Raw genomic sequence first — 23,782 nt, 5'->3', positions numbered from 1 at the left:
TCAAAGTACGAGGCTAAGCCGTCGGTCGGAGCTCTTGATGCTCAGCGACGAGCACACAATGACAACGCAGAGAACGTTCGTCAACAGAATCAACCCGATTTGTTTTCTCTCTCGACGTCTGGTATTCTCGGAACATACCCTCGGATAGGAGTAATTTTGACCGATTGAAATCAAAACTCAGATTCAAGGCGTGTCGCTGAGGCATCGATAGAGCGGTGAATGACCAGAAACGAATCGACTTTCTTTCTGATATCCTCGCATTGTAGGTAGGTATATCTGGCTTGAGCGTCGAAGGTTGCTTGACCTTCGCGACTGCTTTTTCTCAAAAAAAAAACTTCTGGGAGAATCGCGGCGGTCACCGCAAAAAATCGCAAAGGTCGACTTCGGAACACCGAAGGAGGAATGAAAGCCGTGGATAGCAGCGAGACGGTGATGTATCGGATCACATAGTTCTGTTTCTTGTGGATGCACGCACTTGCTCCGGCGAGATCTTCGGAGCCTGTCTTCCGAAGAAGATCTTCGTTCAGGAAGCTGCTCTTGCGATCCAATTATTGGTATCGCCGCTAGTCGCCGTCATTCGGAACCGAATAAAATCCTCAAGCGAATCTTTTAGCCAGGACATCTTGGCATGCGACCCCGCCTGCGGACTGAACGATTGGTCCCGGACCGGCTCAATCGTTATCGAGCTTCCATATTCAGAAACGGAGTCCGTCGCGGGGATATCCTCTTGAATGACTTATCGTAAGACACAGCAACAGCGAGCGGCTCCCTTTGTTGGCTGGCTTGCGTTCTCGAAGAAAGGGCAAGTGATGCGAGTCACCAGAAAGCCGGCAACGGCCCATGACCTAGTTCAGAATATGACTTGACTACAGTCACGGCCAAGGCGAGCTAGAAACATATCTGCACCAAGCTCGTGGGAATCCTCAAGGAAAAAAACAGCGAGACCCTCGTGAAATCGAGTTCGATATATCAGCGGCTTTTTCCAGGCCTCCGACAGGCCTGAACGACACCAAGTGCGGAGCGTCATTGCGAATCCTGGTGTAGATTGGAGTCGGCGAGCAAAATTCGTAATCATTCACTATTTCGGTCACACCAGAAAAAGAAACAAGCGGTGTCGTTCGTTTAAAAAGCCCGATCATCAGAAACCCGTGTTCCGTACTGTGAGCCAGGGTCAGAGTCTAGCCTCGTGACGAGTGACCCTGCGGCCACGGTGAAAGGCTTGGAAAACTCGAAAGAAGTAAAGCGGACTGAAGCGGGATCATTGTATGGATGACAGAACGAAAGCGGCAGCAACATTGTGTGTGCCAGAGCTTAATAGAGGCGAAGCCGGACCGTGGTCCCAGCATGCAGGCAGGTCAGCAGACAGGCTCCCCGTAGCCCTCAGTCCTCATAAGTGAGAAATCAAACACGATCGTACAATCACGCGTGGGGATGAATCGGGGTGTTATTTCTTAGCGAGTACGCAGAGTAGCGCCACGTTCTCGAACAACGGCACCGGCGCTGCTCGGGCTCTTTCGCTCGTCATTAGGTCATACTGTTGGAGATGATTACGCGGCAGCAGCGAGCCCCGACGTGAGGGAACCACGCTGAATTTGATCATCTTCCACAAAGAGAGCAAGAAAATCGCTGCTTGCGCTGCCATTCGGGATGTGCTTTAATGACGCAACCCGAATCCCTGCTAACCCAGATTTGGGATTCGTTGTCGAGCGAGAGCCGGCAGTCAGTCAGTCAAGCGATTGTTGTTTCTGTAGCGGAGACAGTCGGTGTGGCTCGTAGCACACTTTCCATTTCTGGGGCTCCTCCTTACAAACTGTGCCGGTCGGCCTCTTACCGCAACGACCGAAACCGGCAGATAAAGGAGCCGGTCAGCGGATGAACGCGCGCAGCGGCGTTCTTCGTGACCGTCGTTCGACGGGTTAACAGGGGCCGAAACGACGGCGATAACACTTTCGCGGTTGTTATGCCGTCGGGGAATTACAGCGACGTCCGAGGATGCCTACCGATAGCTCTCGTGGATTTCCAGCTCAAATCCACCGTTCGAAATTTCGAATTGCAATCATGAGATGCCTTCGAATCGTTCCTTCACTGGAACGCTCGATCTGCTCATTGAGTGCCGGATGCGATATCAACGGTTATATGATTATGACGAGAAGGCAGTTGGGCCGACTCGACCCAGAACGACATGAAGTAAAATCTGTCGATGTTTACAAAGCCCGAATCGCGTCTTGGGAGCAAGCATGTGCGTCAGGATCGATGTAGACAGGTTCCATTCGGCTCGGCGAACGTCTAGTAAATATGCCTTACCGTTTCGGGAAGCATTCACATGATGTGTCAGTCCTCTGTCGATAGTCAAGGTTGTCATGCAGCCTTGCCCCGATTCAGCATGGCTTCGTAATAATAGCGCACATTGGCGATGCCTCGGCTAACATTGGAAAACCCCAATTGATTTAGTTCTCCACCGAATACGGGGTGCGGATGGATGATACCTACGAAGTCGATGTCCTGATCGACCACATGAGCCCCTATCGCCGCTTTCTCCATGTAGGGCTGGTCGTGAGCGTCGATGACGAGCACCAGATTGGAACATTGAGGTTCCGACCATCGGTACCTAGTTATTGAATCGAGTGGATTTCCTGATCCGCTATCTTCATCCGAAAGCTTCTCACAGGCGCAGAGGAGTCGCCGCTCCTATGAACGAATAGCTCGATCGACTCGCGGCTCGCGTGCGAAACGCCACGCTCTCTTCGACCGTATGAATTGGCAATGACCTACTCTGGGAAGTAGGCTATCTCGGCCCTTTCCGGCCAGGCAGGCAGGCGAGCGGGCGACTGGTCAGGCGGGCAGGCTAAGACTTAGCCAGACACGGATCTCCAGAGGCAACCGACCTCCACCCTTCACGGCGGCGGCGGCGGCGGCGGCAGATACATGGGAGGAGAGCAGAGAAGGGAAGAGAAGTGATCGCATGCTTCTCCTATGACATAACGACCACTCTTCACCCATTCGACCGCACCTTGACCCGTTTTCTGGACATCGGTATATAGCGCAACCCTTTAGTCTCGTTCCTCCAGAAACGGGCAACAGGAAAAACTCTCCCTTCCCTCGCTCGCTGATCTCGTCCAAACGACGCACTGATCGACGAGTGACCCACTCCACTGACTGATTCCCACTCACTCAGGAAGGAATCGATGCTTCGGTCGCCGCACTCTCGCGGCCATGGTTCGCTTGTCGCGCGGCGTAGGTACACACGATCGGGAATTCGAGGAGAACTCGGGAGAGCACACCCCTCTTTATCGATGAATGAATGAATGAATGCATGCATGCATTCATGCCTATAATAATATCCATATTTTCGAACTCTTTTAGACAGACGCTCCCTGCCCTCTTGAAGCTCTTCACATCTACCTATCAGAACTCAGTGTTTGACCTGTTTCAGAAATCGATGACGTCATCCAGAGTCAATGGTCTCTGAAGAGCCCCCAGAGAAACAACAGCGTCTCGAAGTTTCGTCGATCGGACGACCCCCGGAACCCCAGCACAGCAGCCACCCGTGGTCACTCCCGATGGATGTCGTAGGAGGATCCGTTTCACCGCTTCCGCCGATGAACGGTGGAGCGCGAGACTTGTTCCCGCAACGAAAACAACGGGAATTCATACCTGACTCAAAGAAAGACGACTCGTATTGGGACAGACGTCGACGGAACAATGAAGCTGCCAAGCGCTCAAGAGAGAAACGTCGTCTCAACGACATGGTTTTGGAAACCAGAGTTCTGGAGCTGGTCAAGGAGAACTCAATGCTCCGAGCAGAGCTGAACGCCATACGCGAGAAGTTCGGATTGGGTCCCGCGATGCTGCCGCAGCAGATGCCCCACGGTATAAATCAATTGCTCCAATCGCATCACCCGTCACCGTTATCGGATCCGGCGTCGCTTCAGCGAACAGTTATACATCAACCGATACCTTTGCATCATCCCCACCTACAGCGAGCGGTGCCTTCTCCGGTAGTTACGCCGCAGACGCCTGCGAAACTCATCTCAGCGCTGTCAATGCCCAAAGTGATGCATCCAATCTATAGCCAGCCTCCTCATCAGGTTCCTATACACCCAGCCGAAGAGCACATTTCTTCTTCGCCACACGAAAGCTCCCCGTTGTCTTCAGGGTCGTGGGCGTCTTCCGAGGATCATCCTCCGGCCCTCACTCCCAGCGTGGGGACGGCCTTCTCATTGCCTCACAAACTCCGACACAAATGGCTCATGGGCAGCGAATCGGGCGGCGTCCCCGAGCATCGCGAACGGGAGGACGCGGTCTCGTCCGATGGCGACAGCGGCGCGTCCTCGACCGATGTTCCGGCAAGTCCTCCACGACCAGCGAAACAACGCAGACGCGTCATTGTCAGCGCGACCGGGGATCTCAAGACAGAAAATATTCAATTGCGATCCGAGATGCAGAGGCTCGCAGAAGAAGTCGCTACACTTCGCGATATCATGCTGAATCCAAGCGTCACAGGTGGAACGCAATTCCAAAATTCGAAAGGCGATATCAGTCCTCCACCGACTCACGTCACTCCACCGCCAACGCCGGCTGAGCCCGAGGATCTTCGAAAGATCGGCGAATCGTCTCCCTCGTCCTGTGGCAACATGAGCGGAAGTGAACATTGAAAGGCGCAAGCGGGAGAGTGCCCCCATTGATTGGCCCTCAATCTTGGATAGAGCAAGATACGCGGAGCTGTGGTCTCGACTTGAACGTGGAGAAATTCGGTTCGTACCTTCCGAGTCAAATGCTTGAATCGGGAACGGCCTCTGGAATGGGGTTCTCGTGCTCCGAAACCAGAGTTGCCGTTCCGAAACGACCGATCGCCAGCGATCCCACTCAGGGATACCAATCCGACACTCGAGTCGGTTCGCGTATCCGGACGATAGATCAAGGCCCGGCTCCTCGCTCCCGTCCCCGACGCGTCGAGCAGAGCAGCGCGGACTCCTCAACTGACCGTACCAAGAGAGTTTTGTGATATTTGATGGCAAATAGGTCTTGCCGTCAGTACAACTAAAATTAGTTGATGAACGAAGGCAGAGTAATATAACTTATCTATTGACGTAATGATATGATTTAGTGTACGATCAACACGATATGAGCTTCCAAGGCCGCATTGGGGGCAGATCGACGATCAGCACTCACAGCACGATCGCAAAGATAATTTTCTACTGTACATATGAGTTGATGCTCCTGGGAGCGAGTCCAGGAGCCTCATACAGAAGCTCTCTATATTTTCTCAACTCCGTGTCAGAAGCCGACATCGGAAACAAAAAAACACCGCATGATGAACCACGCCGGAGAATGTTCGCCGCAAATCTTTTCCCTTTAAGGCTCGCTACATGATGAAACTGAATGATGAATTCAAATAAAACGAAGCCTCTCGCGCGTTGAAGCACGCGAGAGACTCTACCAAAGACTTCCCCGCCGGCACGGAAATGGCAACTCGTCGTCCACGGAGACGAATCCGGACGAATTAGCGTACGCGTCCCCAAATGAGTTGCCACAGCCGGTCCAACAATTTACTTTCGGAAAAATCGTATGTGCCGTCTTCGAAAAGGAAATCACTCGCAGCAGGATATCTTCCCAATCATTGAGATCTTCCGCCCCTCCAAGTGAAGGACCCTCCTTCCCGAAAAGTTCTTCTTGCTCGTGGATTACGCAGAATCTCTCAGGTGCTGCAGCAATCATAGTTAATTTTGTCAAAGTTCGCGTTCCGTTCCATCAGACATACACGTCCTACATTGTTCCCGTCCGAAATATAGGCTCATCGACGCACATATCCGCGTTCGACTCGGGGCGATATACTGTATGGAGAGACTTAATAAAAAAAGATGACCAAAAGCCCTGGCCTTCAATGATTCTTCGATCGGCGAGAGACGTCAGAAAAAAAGGATAATTCGTGCATCTGCCTCCCCTGAGCGAGTCATGGTTGCCCCTGGCGCGCGATATCACCTGCACGTTCCTGCTGTACATCCGACATTGGGCCAGCTCGAGCAGCAAATAAACAATAGTGGTACTGAAAGCTACGGCACAAGTTTTTCTGGTGGAATGCGGGCTCCTTAGAAGGCAGTGAGGAGATCTTGGGCAGCGTGTCTATTGCCGCTTCGATCGTGGAAACCGAGGTAGGTCACTGTCCCTGTCATCTCTGAGTGAGTACGGGGAAGCAGCTCAGCCGCAAGCTAAATTCATTCTCGAGCTATCGAAGACGACCGCGGCTGAGCCCCGAATGTCCCTCTGTTCGATGTGCGTTCGATTCGGAGCGGGCTTATCGAAGACGCGGATCATACGATAGGGGCCGAATGAATTTCGTCGGCCTCGAGCTCGGTTCCGCTCGGCGCCGTACACGGACGTCGTTCCTCGCTGACTCTCTTCTTGGATGTTTCTGAAAGTCCGCCGTCGTCGATCAGGCATCGGAGAACTCGGAGTCAGAAGGGCAAACGATTATTCTCCCGAATTTCAGGGCGCCATGGAGAACGCATTCATCCTCAGCGACGTTTTTCGTCAGGATTTCACCCTGACTGCTCAGAGTTTCACGATTGGGCTAATTTTTCTCGAATACTCCAGAATAAGGAGCCTCAGGTATCCAGTGCCAGGTTTCACCGGCAATCGACACAGGGAGACAACATTCTTGTTCCTTAAACTCGTCAGTATGACCGAAATACCTCATGAGGTAAGATCTCGGAATCCGTCTCCCGGACATTCGTTCCGGAAATCACATGTATTAGCGCCAAGAGCAACATCCCGGACGTACGAACGAGATTCATCTCTAGGATCTGATGTCGATCGTACGCAGAGTTATGGAACCCGTGGTGGCGCATCGGATCGCTTACGAGGTGCGCGCGTTACGCGCGAACCCTACGAATCAGGTCATGAACATTGCTCAACGAATGGACGACTTCCTTCAAAATCCAGAGACCAATCAGACCACCACATTCAATCGGAGATCGCTGGTAGGCCGATTCATGCGGAAGGTAGTGTTATCGCTGAAGGCTGCGGACTTCGGTCTGACGGTGAGGTTCGCTCAGTATCTGATTGAGAACTTCGACGAGACCTCCAGAGGTGAGTCGTCCGACGAGGGCCCGGCTCGGGGACTGCCCACCACGTTCCACGATATATCGTTCGCCACGAACTTCCCCGAGGAAGCGAACAGGAGCGGCTCGAAGTGCTGGGGAAGGAAACGAGCTCGGGCCTACCTGAACGCGCAAGCGATCAATCTCAGAGACAACCCCGGCACGATGGTCAGCCCAAAGCAGCTCGACGATGATCTGCAGGCGATTCTCGCGGACGATCCGGAGCTCACGGATGCGTACTATCTGGCCTCCCTGAATCAGATGCTCTGCGGCGAGTACAACGGTGCGCTAGAGAGTTGCCACAACTTCTTCCTGTCCACCAAAAAATATTCTGCTTTCAAATTCAGATACGCCCTCCTCAATATTGGCATCATCCAGCGCAAGTTCAATCACATCAGGGAGGCGGAACTGGCTCTGAAAGAATGCATTAGTCTATGCCAACAAGTCGGTGACACGCAGACTCTGGCCGAGGCCACCAATTGGCTTAAGTGCACAAACGACGAGAGCTCATTCCAAGATGCGTATTCGAGGAGTCATAAACCCCCTGGAGAGTTCATGATGTATTCCAGCAAGTATTCGAATAAGTTAGAGCGCTTTCCCGTGTCTGCAGACTCTCCTAGGCTGAGCGTCGAGCGGCTCGATCAAAGGAGAGCGACCACGAGCTCAGGTCCGTGCAGCATGATCGCTCACAACTTCGAGGAACTCCTTCTCTGGATAGGATACGGATTCCACGAGAACGCAAAACTTCATGGAGAAATGATCCTGTACATCTCCCGAGGGAGATTCGCGCACCAGCTGAAGGATTGGGTCGTTCTGAGTGAGAGCACTCTGTTCCCTCTAATTTTCTTCGCCAGACATGCGATGGCTGACTACGACTGTCTGAGAGCCAGGAAGTTCATAGAGATCGCCACATACGTAGTTCCTGAGCATGGCGAGCTCAGAGACATGGTCGACCTAGGACTGCTTTGTCTCAAATGTGAAGAAGCGCTACGCTTGGAGCGCTACGAGTCATGCAAAGAATTCGTGGGCTCGATGGGTATAATTTCACAATCGCAAGCGCAATTGTACAACGCTCGGATGTGTTTCCAGAAGGGTAGCTACCAGCAAGCTCTGAGAATTATAGAACACTCTGATCCCGAAGCGGACGACGACATGCTGCGCTTGACGAAGGGCTTGCTGAAAGCTCGAGTTCTAGCTGAAGTCGGATCCGATCAGGTCAATCAATGCATTCTCGGATGCCTAGCGGAGTGCGAGCGGTTCCAACTCAAATACCTTGGTGCGATGCTCAGATTGGAGGTGGCGAAATATCATAAACGTGTCGGATCGCCCCACGGAATTATAGAATCGATCATGCGGGCCGTCGCTCCGCTCATAATGTCGCATGGAACGGCGGAAGACAAGCTACACTTCAGGAAGATCGAGGCCGAGGTCGCGGAAGATCCCAGAGAATCCGTCGAGCTCATGGCTGCTTGTTACGAAGAATGGAAACACAGAGATGACGTTTACAACCAACGGCTTGCTCTGGACTACCTCGCACGGAAATGCCACGAGTTGGGTGACATCAGCAAGCGGAATATTTTCTCCTCGTTGTTTAGGAACTTAGTGACTACGGAAGGTTTACATTGAATTCTGACCCTGGGAATGGCGAGACGCATCGAAGATTTTGAGCTTGGCGAAGAACTCCGAAATAGTGGTGGAATTCCTGTCGAGTTATCAATTTCTGAATTATTCATGCTTCCCAATGCTCTTTCCGAAGCCTCCTGATGATGAACTTGACCCTGCGCTACGTCTCCGCGACCTCACGTGGAGATGTTCGCTCTTTCTCATCCAACAACCTCTCCGGGCTAATATTCTCCGTCGCCGCCGCCGTATCAGAGACGGAAGCGATTGGGCGCCAATCTGGGAGTCACCTAGAGGAGCCATAAACTTGAGCTTACGTTCCCATCAGGATGGCAAGGCGCTCTGAGTACCTACGAATTCCCCGGCCGCGCCTGACCCGAGGTAGCCTTGCGGGGATTCGTTCCTCGTCCTCACCGGAAACAGTCGACCTCTGATCGCTTGGACAACGGCGAATCAGGGGTTTCCGATGGTTCCTTCTCGCGGATCCTGAACCCCTCAACCTGGGAGGGGGGGGGGGAACGATAGCTCTCGAACCGGGTCCAATCATCTCTAGCTTACACTGAGTAACCTTTTGGATAATCCCGATGCTCAACATCGCAGGGAGAAACTCGATTCTCCATAATCATGGCTTCCTTTGGTATAATTCCTCTGTTATCAGATGCCGAACCATCAGCTGTCAGCGACGGTCACATCATGACCGTTGAGAGAAGCAAGGCTAAGCGATTTCGCGGCGACTGCTTTGAGATTCGGGAGAGGGCGCTGCTCGCAATGGGTTGCCCTCTCCGATCCCGGACCCACCCAACTAAGGCACTCACATGCCTCGGAGGAAAATCCTCCGTCCGAAAGGAGCCAAAAGTTCGGCTTCATCTCTAAAAGTCCTACCATTGTGATTGCTCCAACGGGAAGCATCATACTTTGAGTTTCGACGTCCTGGAGGTGAGTTCGCGAGCGATTCCGAGATCGCTCGTGTGACCCCCCCTTCCACAGCCATTCATCCGCGCCGGGAGCGGTCCGACGCATGCTCAACACCTGTGGAATGATTCGAAAAACTAGTCTCGAAATTTGTCCTCCGCCCATGACAGCGTTAGGGAATGGGTCGCATTGACAGCATAAGATGCGTTATCAACTCTCGGATATCGCAGATGAAACTTCCTCCCAGAGTAACTCCCACTCCTTTCCTGGCTGCATCTCGACGCCCTCGGGATCCAGTTTTTCTCTTGGGCTCGCTGTCTGAGCCCAATGACGACGGTTGACCTACCCCGCGAGGAGGGAAAGCTCTTTTCCAGCTCCGGGATCAAAATCCTCCCAAGGATGAGAAGTTAGCTTATCTAGCATACGGCCTCGACGGGCTACCAAAGTTCCCAAGTAGTTCTTTCGGAAACCCGCACCTCGTTGTTTCTATTTTCCCGACCTGACTGACATCACTCAACCCGGCTCCTGTCCGTCGAAATCCCTGATCCGGTTCATGCTCGAATTTTTAGATGGCCAGCGCTATACAATCGCAAATCTCGCAGATAGTGGCGATGCAAAAACGCGTCGTACAACTACGCCAGGAAGCTACTCTGCAGAGGATCACCGTCTCCGCTGCGTGCGACGAGTGAGTACGACAACCATATACCACGGAACACATGCGCCCGATGCCATTCGCTGAACTATGATACATCGTCTCCGAATCGGCCTTTGCGCGGCCACAGGCAAGTTTCTCCTCGGGCGTAGCGCCGCGACCAGGATCTACTCACGGCGCCAGCGGACATGGGAACGATCGAGCGGGAGCGCCCCTAAAATTGGGGCGCTCCCTATCTTGTGACTCCTTCCGGATACCCCCTAAGTGGATCCCCATCGCACCGCTCTCAAGCCCCGTCCCCGATGACGATTGATTTCCAGCCACCGCGTCGAAACATCGTTTTCGAACGATGGGGTCGCTTACCAGCCATCAAGGTAGATTTCAAACAACGGCGATATTCCCGGAGACTGTCACTCGAAGGCTGATATCGCACGAAGGTGTGGACGGCTCGGATAGTCCCCGTAGGAGCCGAAATTTCTCGAGTGCTCATCGACAGAGAGAAAGGTGGCTCGATCTGGCAACGACGAGCTGGGGAAGGAAACATGTCTGAGGCGGTATTCTGCGATGTTCTGCTTGGAGAATCGCATTGTGGCGGGGTGACAATCGACAGAAACGTTGTTTTTCTTAGCGTTCGTCTCCCCAAACCAGGGGCATCCCTGGATACGTTAGTCGTTCGACGGGTTCTTCTATATTTAGATGGAGACACACGAAGTATTCTTTAATTCCGGAGCTCCCCGATCAGAGATCGCTCCGTGACTCCCGTGAAGCAGACTTGATTCCGATTCCGCTCGAAACAAGTCACTATCCCAGGAATTTCCCTCTGATTGAATCTTGGCTCGGGGGATTCCACGGTGACCCGAATGAAAGCCTTCGATGTTTGTCGAGCGTACCGTGCCCGATTTTTTTCCTAGACTCCTCTAACAATAGTGATATAGCCTGAGTTGTCGTGTCGGTGTTACGACCTGCAGGTTTTGATAACAAGGGTGGCCGACGGCAAGATTCCTGTAATTTGGGGAAACGAACGTAAAAGTATCCTCGCTATCGAGCGTCGGTGTTATGAAGCGAATCCTGATTCGGCTGAAAATTCCAAAGTTGGAATCAAAGTGACCACCGGTTGCCGTAGCGGCTGTGGATTTACCTGCGAGTTTGACCCGACTCCTTTCCCATGCGAGTCCCATGAGAGAGAGATGTCTTCCTGTGTTGCCTCCTGATTCGCAGAGATCACCCTGTGGGTAGCTACTCCGGTCGACACCGCTGTTCATTGTGCCCGAACTCATTTTCTTCCAAGTTCTGCAGCTGGCAGCCCTAACGACCTCCTGCGACTGCTTGCTTCTCAAAACCGCGCAGTGTTCTGGGCCATCTCGAACAAAGAGAAGTCTTCCACGGCTCGGTCGAAGTCGGAAGGTAAAAATGATTCGTTCGTCGTTTTCTGCTTCGCGAGGGAGAACCCGAGACCTGTATCGATTGAAGGAAGCTCGTCGGAGATTTAGCTACCGGAAGGAGCGACGGAAGAGCGAATTAGCACAACCCAAAGTCGGGACATATTAGTCGATCATCCCGCACAGCGGAACGAGTCTGCCTGTGAGAAACGGAAACTGCGACGGAGGGAACATCGGATTGACATCGAAGCGACATCGCAGCGCAAACACGATTCGGAAGGTTAAATTTCTCCCGAATGAGACAAGGGAGCGTCGGCTCTCGATGTGGACTCTCTTGCTCTGGGCAGAATGGAGAGGAAAGTTGAAAACGTGCGAAATAGATTCTTCAATGCGCGGCAGTAGTTGTGTTTGGAACTCGATCTCCTATCCAGAATTACGTCGAAACTCATGGAATGAGCTTCTAGTTCCGTGTAGGAGGGCGACTTCGTGGGGCAAGTGTCGAATATGTTCGTTTCGTTCGAGTCACGTGCATATTCGAATCGCCTTCCTCTCGACCGCAACAACGTTGCGACTCTACCGGCGCGGCGGGCCGGTTAATCACTGCTCCTCGACACGAAACACGCAGTCTTGCCTGCCACATCGCATTACATCCAGTAGCTCGACTCGCCGCGCGGTCGACCTTAAGAACTTAGCGTCGGCCAAAACTCCGTCGAGACGGCGCGGCGGACGGTTCACACTGAGCTCGGATAAGTAGCGATGGGATGAGCAGCGAATGACGACGGCCAAAAAGACCACACCGCACCGTCATCGCGGCAGCTAATGCTATCGTTCTTGAGGAATACAAGTTCCTGCGCAGAGAACCAAGAGATGGAGCCGATGACGAGGAATTCGCTGGGGATCCATTTTGTTTTGGGGCTTAGGAATAAAATCGGCGCACGCTAGAGTGAGCGAGGCGTAGCGCTCATCTCACGGAGAGATTCCCCTCCGAGCTAAGCCTTCACAGGCATGTCGCGCCGGAGACTTCGCGGAAACCTTCATCGAGTTGCATTATCGGATCCCACTTCACTCATTCAAATGCATGCTGCCCAGCGTTAGAATGAGACCCTCCCAGAGAGTCGCTGTTGCTCAGCCAAGGGAATATGGGACTAGATTTGTGCGGAGTCGAACAAGCTGACAGCGATACGCTCCATACCGGAGGCGGATCCGAGTCAGGGCTCCGATCGGTGAGGAAAGGTATGGAAAAACCGCCGTCGGGCGATGCCGTCTTCGCGGAGTGAGGCTTCATGGAAGAGCAGGGCACTGGGACCATTCGTTTAGTTCGGTGATCTCAGCGTCTCTCGAGCTCGTCCCTCCACCCTAGAATGGATCTCAGACGCAGCATCGGGGATGAATACCCAGATTGTTGTCTCTTGTCAGAGACCGTTGTCTGAATGTCACCGACCTCCCGCACATTGGCGAAACTACGCTGCCATCGTCAGTGATCCACCCCGTCACTCGATCCAGCGGGGGGCTGCCTTCTTCTCGAAATCTCGCCGCGTTAGCTGCACTCCGGACGTTGCCTCTCCCTGGCTGCTGACGCACATTCCTGGTGACGAGTCAAGCGCGATTGCTTCGAAAACAGATTTGCACGATGGGGTTCCGGATCGAGTTCGCATCATGATCATGAGTGTCTCCGACCTTTGGAGACATCCTCGCTTCACGGTGTTTTATTCCTTCTCCGAGTCGATCTCTCCCTAAATTACTCGTATTGATTCATTTATCTCAATCAGCTCACTGGCTCTGAAGCTTGCGGATATACATAGATTGAAGCATGCGCGGTGCACGTACTCGATGAGGGCTCGATTTGATCCGGTACTTCCTCATCCACAAAGATAAGTTTATCCTTCCGAATTTTATATTTCTTCTTGAGTCGCCGCGAAGCTGGGCCCATCTGGAGCATGTGCATCCGGGCTTCAAACGCCGCCTCCTGTTTTTGGATGCGCCATACCATTTCGGAGACATTCCGTGACTCCTCGACATGCTTGGTAAGTCGCGCTCCGAAATCTATGTAATGGTTCCTTGAAATCACGAGTTAATACGGAGCCCTTCACTGGCCCGTCATCAATGAAGTGTTGTGTGAGTTATGAACCTCCGCGCTCGATCAACGTCGCCCATGTTCCTCCTTTCTATCGAGCATCGGACTCTCTGCTTCAAAGCGAGTGATGAATTTCTACTCGTAGTCTTATCGATTCTCATCCCTTGTCTATCGCATTGGGGCCGCTCGGGAACTGTCGACTCAGCCGGCTGAACCCACAGAAGCCCTTGAACAGCTCCTCTGCAGGTGGGGTCGGTCATGATTGGAGTACTATGACGAACCAGCAATCGCGTTTACTCGCGCGGCCTCGAGGGCCGAGAAGAGAGTAAAACAAGACACACTGAGAAACTAAGGGGAGATTAGACCCGGGCAGACTTCGCGAGAGCGAAGGGAGAACGAATCACTTAGCCTGCTTGTGTTTACAACTCACGGCAGAGCCCATCTAGTAGTAGTGAACAACCTTTGGGCCGGCATAGGGTCAAAGCACCGCCCTCCGAATTAGGGCGCCTCCACCCGAGTCTCGACGGGCGGAATGGCGTGAAGAGTTCCGACTTCTTGAAGGTTCAGAAGCCTGCGCCTGTCATGGGCTTCGGTGTTAGCTCGCTCAAGGACTGAAAGCTACCACTCAAGTCAAATACGAGGTCGTCTTATCCTCCTCGGAACCAGACGTGCGTGGAAATTCCCTTGACCGATGTCACTATGCCGCACTGCTCGTTGACTGGAATCCATTCCGCGCGATTCTTCCCGAGCTCGAAAACACTTCGGTTCCCTCAGCTCTGATGTGAGCTTCTTCCTGGGCGCTCTTAGAGCGCATAAAGCCGAGAATTCTCATCCTATTCATGGGGAGTTTTAGACTCCGAGACGATTCAAAGTGAAGAGCACGGTTCAAGTCGACGAGATCTCTGACCATCATGAGCATGCCTTCTCTACGCAGTTCGGCTCGCTGAGGTCGGTGATACGACACTCCGAAAAAGGCAGCTAATCAGAAGACGATTTACAAATGGGATGCCGCGCATCTCGGAGACCCTTCCCCCGGGGATCATATTCCGACTCCCGACATCCATCAGTTTGCTCTCTCTAGGGGAGCCACAACTCCGGGATCTCGGTTACTATATAGTTTTCTCCGATGTCGGAGCTTGTCGTCATCTGGACGAAGCTCTGTCGGATAGACTGCTCGTAGAATTTCCTCTCCCTCCGTATCTCGCATTCGACGTTAGCTTCGCCTCTACGACCTCTTGTCATTGATGTATCATAAGAGGCAGCAACGCAACCTTCCAATATCAATCAATCAAATAATGATGATAATAATATATGTTATGAATGATAATAATATATAGTATCATCATATATAAACTATAGATGTATATTGTAGTCAGGCGTGTATTCAGGGGGGAGGGGCATTGGCCCCTCCCAAAAATGTTTGGTTCATGCTACCTCTGTCGCCTTCTGGAACCGATTCCCGAATTTTCGGGGCCGCAGTCATCAAGGTCCCCCCCCACCCCTCAGAAAAAAATCCTGGATACGCGCCTGATTGTAGTTATAATATAATGATGATTGATTACTGAGACGCATTCCGATTCATATCTTCCAGGAGCTTTCCTAAAAACTCCGACATAGGCGCCCCGAGTAGGGTTTCTCGATCGAGAAGAGAACCGCAAAGTCTAGGACATTTCGGCTTCAGAAGAACTCTGCTTCGGGGAAACTTGGTGACCTGAATGTTTGGCACTAGGATGATTCAGCGCAATTATTGGGGCGAAGCGGCCCGGCTCCAATCTCGAGCCGCTCTTGTACTGTGTAGGCCTGATTCGGAAATGGGGCGCTCCGCGATCGGGAGCAAATCATCCCGAGCGGCCCAATGACTGAGATTCACCTGGCCCCGAATTTTCTCGGCGGAGGAGAGACCGGAGCGGAGACTCCCGAGCCTCTTGAAGTTGATTTCAAGCACAGGCAGCAATGCACAAGCCCTGAGAACGTTCCGTGCTCCCCATCGTTGAGAGATTCGCAGCAATTATTGTAATCTGGCCCGGGGAAGAGTGAGAGGGACTCTCAGGGGAAATCGGGAAGAGCCCATGAAATGGGAATCCGATTCGACTCGTCACGGCTACGGCAGAGTCATTGGCGAGTAGGTGATTGGAAGTCGCTATTCGTCCTCGTAGATCAAATTGATTTTCGAGCATTGCGACAGTGCTCGGAGTTCCGCTCGTCTGCGGCCGTCAAATATATACCTGTGGTGACTCGCTACGTCATTCGCGTGTTCTAACCTCCCCTTGCGTGGAGTCCTGGCGGGCTTGAGGGGCGCTCTACATTCACGTCTGCTCCCTAGAAATACCCCGATACATAAACGGGATTTCGGAAATCTGAATCAAACTGAATGCCATTTTTACTTCGCAGTCTCATCAAATATTGTTCTGAGCATCAAATCAACGACGTTCTGGTTAATGGTGTGCCTCAGTCAGAGAATCCATTCAAGGAAAGCAAATCTTGTGTAATCCTATGAATTTCATGGCGAGCACCGTAGATCATCGAGAAAATGCCGAGACTTAGCGTGAGTAGAGCCTCGAATCCCGAACCTCCATGGAGGCATCCACTGAATATTATTCATTTTTCGAGCCGTAGTTTCCGCTTAATCGGACCTGGATGAAACGAGCTCGGTTTATCCAGTCCACCACCATGATACTTCGAAAAGGCGTCTGGATCTGCGCCTCCATCGAGGTGTGTCGTCGGGCACATCCGAGAATCTTGCCGAATATATTCACCGGTCGGTCCTCTTCCAGATCTGATGGTTCTTTCCCTGGTTTGAGGCTTGATTGGCAAGGGGAATCAGGCGCCAGACTTCCCTGATGGAGCAGCAACCTTAGGAGTAGCACAAGGACTACTTTCAGCAGACAACGGGATGAATTCGTGCATGTGGAGGGATGAATGCGGAAGCATGCTTGAGAATCTGACGTCGCTGCTCGAAGGACTCTTCTCCCCGCTCCCGAGAGATCCTGCGCCCTTTGCGGACCCGCTGAACTGAGCCGGACTAATCGACCGATGTTTCCGCCTGATAATAGGAGCGATCGCGACAAGTTCTGATTCCAATCGTACCTTGTTTGAGTAGCCAGCACGAGAACCTGGCGTTCTCGTCAGTATAGAGCTCCATGTAACGATTCGATGACTTTCGATCTCTCCTCTTCTGTCATGGCATTCGAGGCTCATCCGAGCGAATGAGAAAGGCCCGGAAACCCCATTGCGCTGGTCAGCTTTCCCGGCCAACGATACATTATACCTCTGCCTTAAGACCGTCCGAATGGAGGTTTCACCACTGATTTGCTCCCATCGGTCATGACAATGGAAGCGCTCAGCACCGTTCTCCGGCGACGCAGGCTGGGCGAGACAGTCGAGAGGGATAGAAGCGGAGTAACCGTTCGCTGGAAATACGACAATACTCATCCTTATAAGAGGGAGATTCGGTCAGTAATGCGCAGTAAAGACGAGCGAGTCTGGACAATTAACCTTGACGGACACCGGTCGGTATCCCAATACCTCTGCCTCTAAATACCTCTCAAATCTATTGACATCGTCGACAACAAAATGCACATCAATAAATGTTCGATTAGGCTCCTGATTGCCTTCCATGATATGCTCGTTCCAAACGGAAGCTGCAAAACTATCTGAAGCGTAACAACGTAGAAATCCTGAATCAGGTATCGATTTGGGACTCAAGACCGATGATAGGACCTAGAGGCTTATGGGGGAATCGCGGAGCATCTCCGTTGTCACGACGTGAAATCACTCCGCCGAACCCCCGTCGAACGAAGAGCGAGCATTCATTTCTGTATTGTTATGTCCTACCTTCTGGTCGGTGTCCGTCGGAAATCGTTCCTCCCCGGACCTATCTTCTCTGCGGCTGACGTAAGATGAATTTCTTATGGAACCGAACACCACTTATCTGCCAGCCGCAGGGGCAGTCCTGTGAATCCACTGTCGACATTCTGCGGATATTCCTGTCCGCGGATACTTCTGACACGGCCTTCCGCCGTCGGCGCGCTAGTGTGACCGTCTCAATACCGCGATTTCAGACTCTGAACTCACCCAGATTCGATCTTGTTTCCTGGAAGTATGTCTCGGATTCCTACTCTCAGAAAGCGCAACGCGAACGGGTTCGCTCCCGGCGTCATGGGGCATCTGTGGGGGATGCATCATGGCCCAATCCCGACGATGGAGCTCAGCGTGAATGTCGGTCCGTAATCACTTGCTTGCAGAAACCGCTCGAGCGGCTCTGACGCCTGAGCACTAGCGATTGGATATCCGGAATAATCGTCGCTCAGGAGATTGTGACGCTCGGAGCTTTCGACTTCGGAAGCTCGATCACGGCTCCAAAGCTAGACGCGGAAACTTCATCAAGGTTTCATCTCGACCGAATTTCAATTTCCGGCGGAAGCTGCCTCTTCTCCATTCCGAGCTTCCTTACCTGGTTGGATGCAGCGAGACCCTCTACAGTTTCGAAACGGACAAACACGTTCCCCTTCCAGTGAATGACTTAAATGAAAATAACGAATCTGGGCCGGACCCCGCAGCCCAGGTGGAACGTCCCGGGTACTGTTCCTAACTATGCTCCCGGAGACGGATGCTAAGAGCGGATAATGTACCCTGAAGGATCCAGGCCTTGTACCTGCTCCTCCATTAGGAAATCTCGTCAGCACAGTTGCACGAGAATTTACAAACGGGCTAACCACTCGGCCACCCGTCGGTCTCCAACGAATGATCGACCAACGCACCAGAAAATCCTAAAACATGTTGAAGTTATGCCTTCTATCCATGGAGTTGGCTGATCTGCCGTCCGAATTCGCCCAGAAATGTGACATTCGAGTCGTTCCCGTAGCTTGGCGATAGAGCTACTTTCCTGAAAGTCTCCCCTCAACTATTAGATGGCCGTCCGACATCGGCTAGAGCGAAGAGAGGCTAACCGTGATCCATATTCACCAAGCCGGCAGGCACAGAAGGAATGTGATTCTATAGAGGAATAGGTGTAAGGAACTGCTGCATCTTCTTGAACCCCAACGTACTCGCTCTCCGAAGAGGACACAAGCTCCGTGGACATCTCGAGCAGTGAGCTCCGTTCCCTCTGTCAAAAACACATCCCAGATTACGGCCGCATGTATTCGGATGTAAGATTGCACATGGATGAAAAAGCTTGAGGATCCTCTATTCTATGGGAGAGGAGCTGGGAAGTACCCTCGAGGGGGTTTTCTCGAAATCCACGGGAACAGTTCCGAGGTCGATGGAGCATACTTTGATCGGAGCGCTCACGGTACCTCAGAAGGGAGACCGTCCCATGGGCTTCACCTCGATTGTCACCTTATGCTGGCACCAATCGATCTGCTCCTCTCGAACAATCGCTGCTTCGAGGCGCTGATTTTCCCTCACCTGACAGAACGAGCGCGGTTCGCACTCGCCTCGCGTTTCCCCCGATTGGTAGACGATTCACGAAGATATCGAGCGGAAAAGACATCGGAGCCCCGCTCTTGCATATCGCTCATGCTTCGACGAAGGGGGAAAGCCTCCGACTTTTCTGAGTTCCCGGCTGCCTCGCATGCCGTGCGCCTTTCGGGGCTTTCCGAGGCGGTGTTGTCGCTATGAGAGCGATTTACTTAGTTAGAGGAGTCGCCTTGAGAAAGCCGATGAGCCCCGAAAGACCTTTGGAAAGCCAAGTTTTCTACCTCTAGCTGAGCGGGAACTCTCTGCTGGGCGGGGGCTCCGCGACAGCTCTACGAACCTGGCAGTTGCGCGTGCCTACTGGGTCATTAGGAGCACCGTAAGCTAGAAAAAGGAGGTAGGAGCAGGGTCCGCCAAAACCACTATCGTGAAGTGTTGGAGGGGAAATCTGTCGCTTCGTTTTGAGCTCTGTCTCCAGCTCCCTGGTCGAGGTTCCTTCGCGGGTAAGTTCCGCAGACCCGCTACGGAATGCACCTTAATGAGATCCACCTTCCTCTCCGCCCATACCACCATGCCAATCACTCGGAGCATAGTGTCGAGGAACGAAATAGATCGTTGGGCTGAGAGAACTCCGTCAGCACCGGGGTCAATCCTTAGATGAGTGTTTCTCCTACAAATGCCAATGATATTTCTCAAACCGTATGGGAAAGGAGTTTTTCCATCCGGGTGGTAGAGGCAATTCAGCTGTTTCGAGCGCCCTAGACCCTCAGGTGCTTCCCAGGAATAGTATTATATTTTTCGATATATTTATTCAATTGTCAATTATTCAAATTTTTATTCAACCCTGATTCTGTCTGCGACGGAAACGCGTGGGCTGGAATTTAGAGAGGAGGATGACCCGGCAGGGTCACAGACAAGATCTTGGAAAGAATTGATCAGATTCCCGATAGATGTTGACATGCATATACCGACATGTATGTTGCAGATACGCGGGCTTAGTGATACTCTGAGCCAGGTTTGGATATATTGTCGCTCGATACATTGTTCCCATCATACTGTATCCCTTGATACAGAACATTCCATCCCAAAGACGAATCAGCTTGGGAGCTCTGGATCTTGTGTCTGCCCGGGGAAGGGAGCGAATCGATTATTGCTATACTCTCCAGACATCGGCGTATCGCGGTATTCGAACAGGTTCGATGTCGTGCATTCTCGGACAACGATGCATCAACTCACGATCCAGGCTCCACATTGGTAGGCTACATGATCTACCAGCTGATCTGGTAGTTCATGAAAACCAAGAAGTCGGTCTGGAAGCGGCCCTAGGATGGACCGCCCGAATTCCAATCTAAGTTCTTCTGTCAGCTGCCTTGCGATTCCCAAGACGTTCGAAGCAGCCAGATGCGGAGCCGATACAATTTCTCTCAGAATACGTCGAACTTACCCGAGCCAAGTTTTCTTTCGTCGGTGCTTCGGAAAAGCCAGAACCGAACTTGGCGCAGGAAGTCGGAGTTCATGTGGGCGAACATGAAGTTCGTGCCACCGAATGTGACGTTCATGATGTCCAACCAATTCGAAGCCGAGGTTCCGTTTTCGTTTGCTCCCATCGCATAGTAGGAGGATATCTGGGCATGGCCTATGTGTGCTTGCCGAGCGAGCAGTCCTGTCGCGTACACATCGTCGATCCAGAAAAATGGCACGTCGTATGATGCCTCGACCAGTGCCCGCAGTAGATGAAAAGGCACGATGTAAGCTAGTCCTCCGCAGTAGGGTGGATAATATGGCAGATGATATTCGTCTTTCGAAACGAACCATTTGGACTCTAGCCTCCGCGCTACTCTCACGCGTCGCCACACCATGCAATGTATCCTCTCAGAACGTTTCGGCAGCTCCTCGACGAGATATCTGTAGAGAAATTGTGAGAAAAACTTGATCGCTGCGTCGCAAGGAACAGAATTCGATCGGAATACTTGACGAATAGCTGTGAGTTATACCTTTGCAACATCGGCATGTTCACCCATACATCGTCGTCAACTTTGACCACGGATCGGGCACCTGGTAGGCTGCATTCGCTCTTGATCCATCTGATAGCATTGACAAACTTCAGCGTCAAGTTCCTATATGTGTCTCGAAAGGAGAAAATGACCATATCGTTGTGCAGGTGGGCCTCTTCGCTCACGAGTAGATCCAGAGTGCTGTTGCCCGTTCGGCCTTCGAAGAAGACTTCCGAAATTATTCCGACCGAACCGCACGCAAAGGCTCACTGAGATCTCGAGGGTTATGCAACAATACACGACCTACCGAGAGCGAAGACGACAGCGAAGTCTGGGGGCTTTTTCAAATACTCTCGCAGCTGGCTCCTGTCCGAGAAATGCGAAGGAGCCGTGTGCACTAGGAATAGTGTTTTGATCTGCTTGTCCGTACAGAAATCCGGTATCTGTAATCAGAGAAGGACCAAGTCTTCGTATTTACGGCTTCATCCCCGGAACATTTTCTCACCACAGTCAAGACTGCTGCCCCAAACCTTTCGTGGCGTCAGTAGGAGGGGCTCGTGAGATATTCCCCTCTGTCGCTTTCGCTGGGCCGCGGGGTGGAGCTGGACTTCGGGCACAGTTCGTTTGGACGGGGACGCGAACAATATGAGCACAGTTATGATGACTGAAGCAATCAGGAGACTATTTCGGAAATGTTTCGGTCGCAGCCTCATCGATGACATGCGGGCACCAGGCTCAAGCTTCGTGTATTGAATCAGCTAGCATCGACTCCATGATACACTACAGTCACGACCGACCTGGCCCGAGTGACGCGAGGTGGCCCGTCTGACAGCGGGCCTCGAGAGAGGGATGATCAGCCAAGCGTACTCTGTTAGTGTGGTCGAGAGGTTTTTCGGAGCGGTCGGTGTTCCTTCAAGCGGCACTCATGACGCTCTCCCCACGGACACGCGTAAATATCGCAGTCATTTCGCCAAGGATTCGAGCTTCAGCGATGGGAGCGAGATTCTCAGATAGTTTGTTGAAAGAAGCGGAGCCCGCTAATCCACGCCGGCTCCAATCTTGATTCGGGGATCGGAATGTTCGGCAAGCGGCACAAATATATCTTGGATGCGAGGGAGTTCTCCAGCTGGGTTTCCTCGAGGCAGCTTCGTCCACAGGGTTCCGAAGAACTGATTAATCTCGTCATCCCTGCTCGAGCTTGGAACGGCGCTAGATCACTCGATTGCTTGGATCCTCACCGGTGAATCTCGCCAGATACTCTGCTCGATCCCTGTAATCGACGCCGACAGTGCGGAGCTCTGAGTGACATTACGATTGGGCCTTCCAGACATCCGAAATTTTCGTCGGGATACGCGAACCCAGGTGCTCACCAGCTCCAGATATTATGTTTTACATGTTCCTATGGATGAACATATCTGTTCACATATTCAATGAATCCAGCCACAGAATGTTATGGACGAGAACGTGTGAATATTTTGTTGCTCTCGATGGAAACAGGAAGTCCCCCGCAATCCGGTTCTGTATCCCGTTTTCGATGGGACGTCCGCAGGACCTGTGTCCGGCTCTTGTCAGGGAAATGTCCGATAATAGAGACGCTTGATTTGAGCCAGCGATGACGTCGATAGCACCGAGACAGCGGATCAGTTAGCCTCATGAGAGGATCTCAGAATCGAGCCTAGCGAACAATCTTCAGAGACATCGTACCTCCACTTCAGTGCTCAACGGAGCATTCGAGCATCTTCACGGTAAGTTCACGTCAATTTCGGTCATACACAGCGGGACGTTCGTGCGTCTCTGGCTGTAATGCATGGCGACCGCCGACTGTAGCATCCCTGGGAGCACGTCGAGCGCGACTGTCAGTTTCTCTCAGCTGCTCGTGCTCGCGCCTTCAATAGACGTTCAGGTTCTCCTTCCTCCGCATGCGAAGCATAAACACCCTCCTTTCATTCGCCCCGCGTCGCACACAGGGAATCTCGGTGTGGGACTGAAAATGATTGATTCGCTGATGCTCGATCTGTCAGAGATCGATGGGGAGCCCTCAATCAGCCTCTCGTCCGAGCGTAAAGTGCCCCTGTCAAGGACACGGGACGAACACAGATCTTAGATGCAGAAATCAAACCGGAAGCTCAGTCCACCGACCGAGCCTGATGAAACCCAGTCAAGATATTGAGGACTTCCATCGGGAAAATTCATCACATCTTGAGATGATGCGATGAAGCAGAGCCTAGTTTTTGCATAGACTCATCGTCCCTTTTAAGGTCTAACACATACTCTATCCAATCTGTGCTAGAAATCTCAATAGCTTCTCCGCCGAAGAATGCATTGAGGCTCTGATAGACTGCCGGGACATGATTTCATACAACCTCCATGCCACGACAGAAGGATCGGTACAGATTCCAAGCAACGGGCTAGAAGTAAATGATCTCTCTCTGAGTGAGTGGTAGACCTTCCGGAGTCTCCCGAGCTCCGGGGTTTGAATGCCCTTCCCGGCACTGCGCGGCGCCCTCGCTCGAAAGTCCTTGGCGCTGCGGCGCAGTTCCTCGGACCTGGGCTAGAGACTATTCTGCTCATCCTGCGTCTCTAATAATCCGTATGGGAATCCGGGAAGTCGGGTCTCCCAATGTCCCAATGTC

The 23,782-nt window shown here is 52.4% G+C and overlaps 3 protein-coding genes across 3 annotated transcripts; 2 read left to right on the top strand and 1 right to left on the bottom strand.

Moving 5' to 3' along the window:
- Window positions 1-3,449: 3,449 nt before the first annotated feature.
- Window positions 3,450-4,655, top strand: LOC100899810 (nuclear factor interleukin-3-regulated protein-like; the record flags this gene model as incomplete). The annotated part of the gene is made up of 1 exon (XM_003737246.2): window positions 3,450-4,655. A coding segment is annotated over one exon (1,206 nt), but the record flags the coding sequence as incomplete, so codon positions are not given.
- Window positions 4,656-6,496: 1,841 nt separating this feature from the next.
- On the top strand, window positions 6,497-8,799 carry LOC100899667 (anaphase-promoting complex subunit 5). The gene is made up of 2 exons (XM_003737245.2): window positions 6,497-6,700; window positions 6,801-8,799. The coding sequence occupies exons 1-2, from the start codon at window positions 6,497-6,499 to the stop codon at window positions 8,724-8,726; spliced, it is 2,130 nt and encodes a 709-aa protein (XP_003737293.1). The 3' UTR covers window positions 8,727-8,799.
- An 11,780-nt stretch (window positions 8,800-20,579) lies between these two features.
- LOC100899524 (beta-1,3-galactosyltransferase 5-like) lies at window positions 20,580-21,871 on the bottom strand. Its single transcript, XM_029113330.1, has 4 exons — window positions 21,680-21,871; window positions 21,457-21,592; window positions 21,096-21,366; window positions 20,580-21,024 (listed from the first exon to the last, which is right to left on the bottom strand). The coding sequence occupies exons 1-4, from the start codon at window positions 21,869-21,871 to the stop codon at window positions 20,580-20,582; spliced, it is 1,044 nt and encodes a 347-aa protein (XP_028969163.1).
- Between the last annotated feature and the right edge of the window lie 1,911 nt (window positions 21,872-23,782).

The sequence above is a fragment of the Galendromus occidentalis genome, unplaced genomic scaffold (genome assembly GCF_000255335.2).
Source record: "Galendromus occidentalis unplaced genomic scaffold, Mocc_1.1 scf7180000075420, whole genome shotgun sequence".
In the NCBI taxonomy this organism is placed as follows: Eukaryota; Metazoa; Arthropoda; class Arachnida; order Mesostigmata; family Phytoseiidae; genus Galendromus; species Galendromus occidentalis.
Note: the sequence above shows the minus strand (reverse complement) of the source record. Positions and strands in the feature narration are given on the sequence as shown.

Coding starts and splice junctions, on each gene's coding strand:
- LOC100899524 (XM_029113330.1), bottom strand. CDS start 21,871: ATGTCATCGATGAGGCTGCGACCGAAACATTTCCGAAATAGTCTCCTG. Junction 21,593..21,679: donor TCCTACTGACGCCACGAAAG/GTTTGGGGCAGC, acceptor CTCTGATTACAG/ATACCGGATTTCTGTACGGA. Junction 21,025..21,095: donor CGAATTCTGTTCCTTGCGAC/GCAGCGATCAAG, acceptor ACGTTCTGAGAG/GATACATTGCATGGTGTGGC.
- LOC100899667 (XM_003737245.2), top strand. CDS start 6,497: ATGGAGAACGCATTCATCCTCAGCGACGTTTTTCGTCAGGATTTCACC. Junction 6,701..6,800: donor TGACCGAAATACCTCATGAG/GTAAGATCTCGG, acceptor ATTCATCTCTAG/GATCTGATGTCGATCGTACG.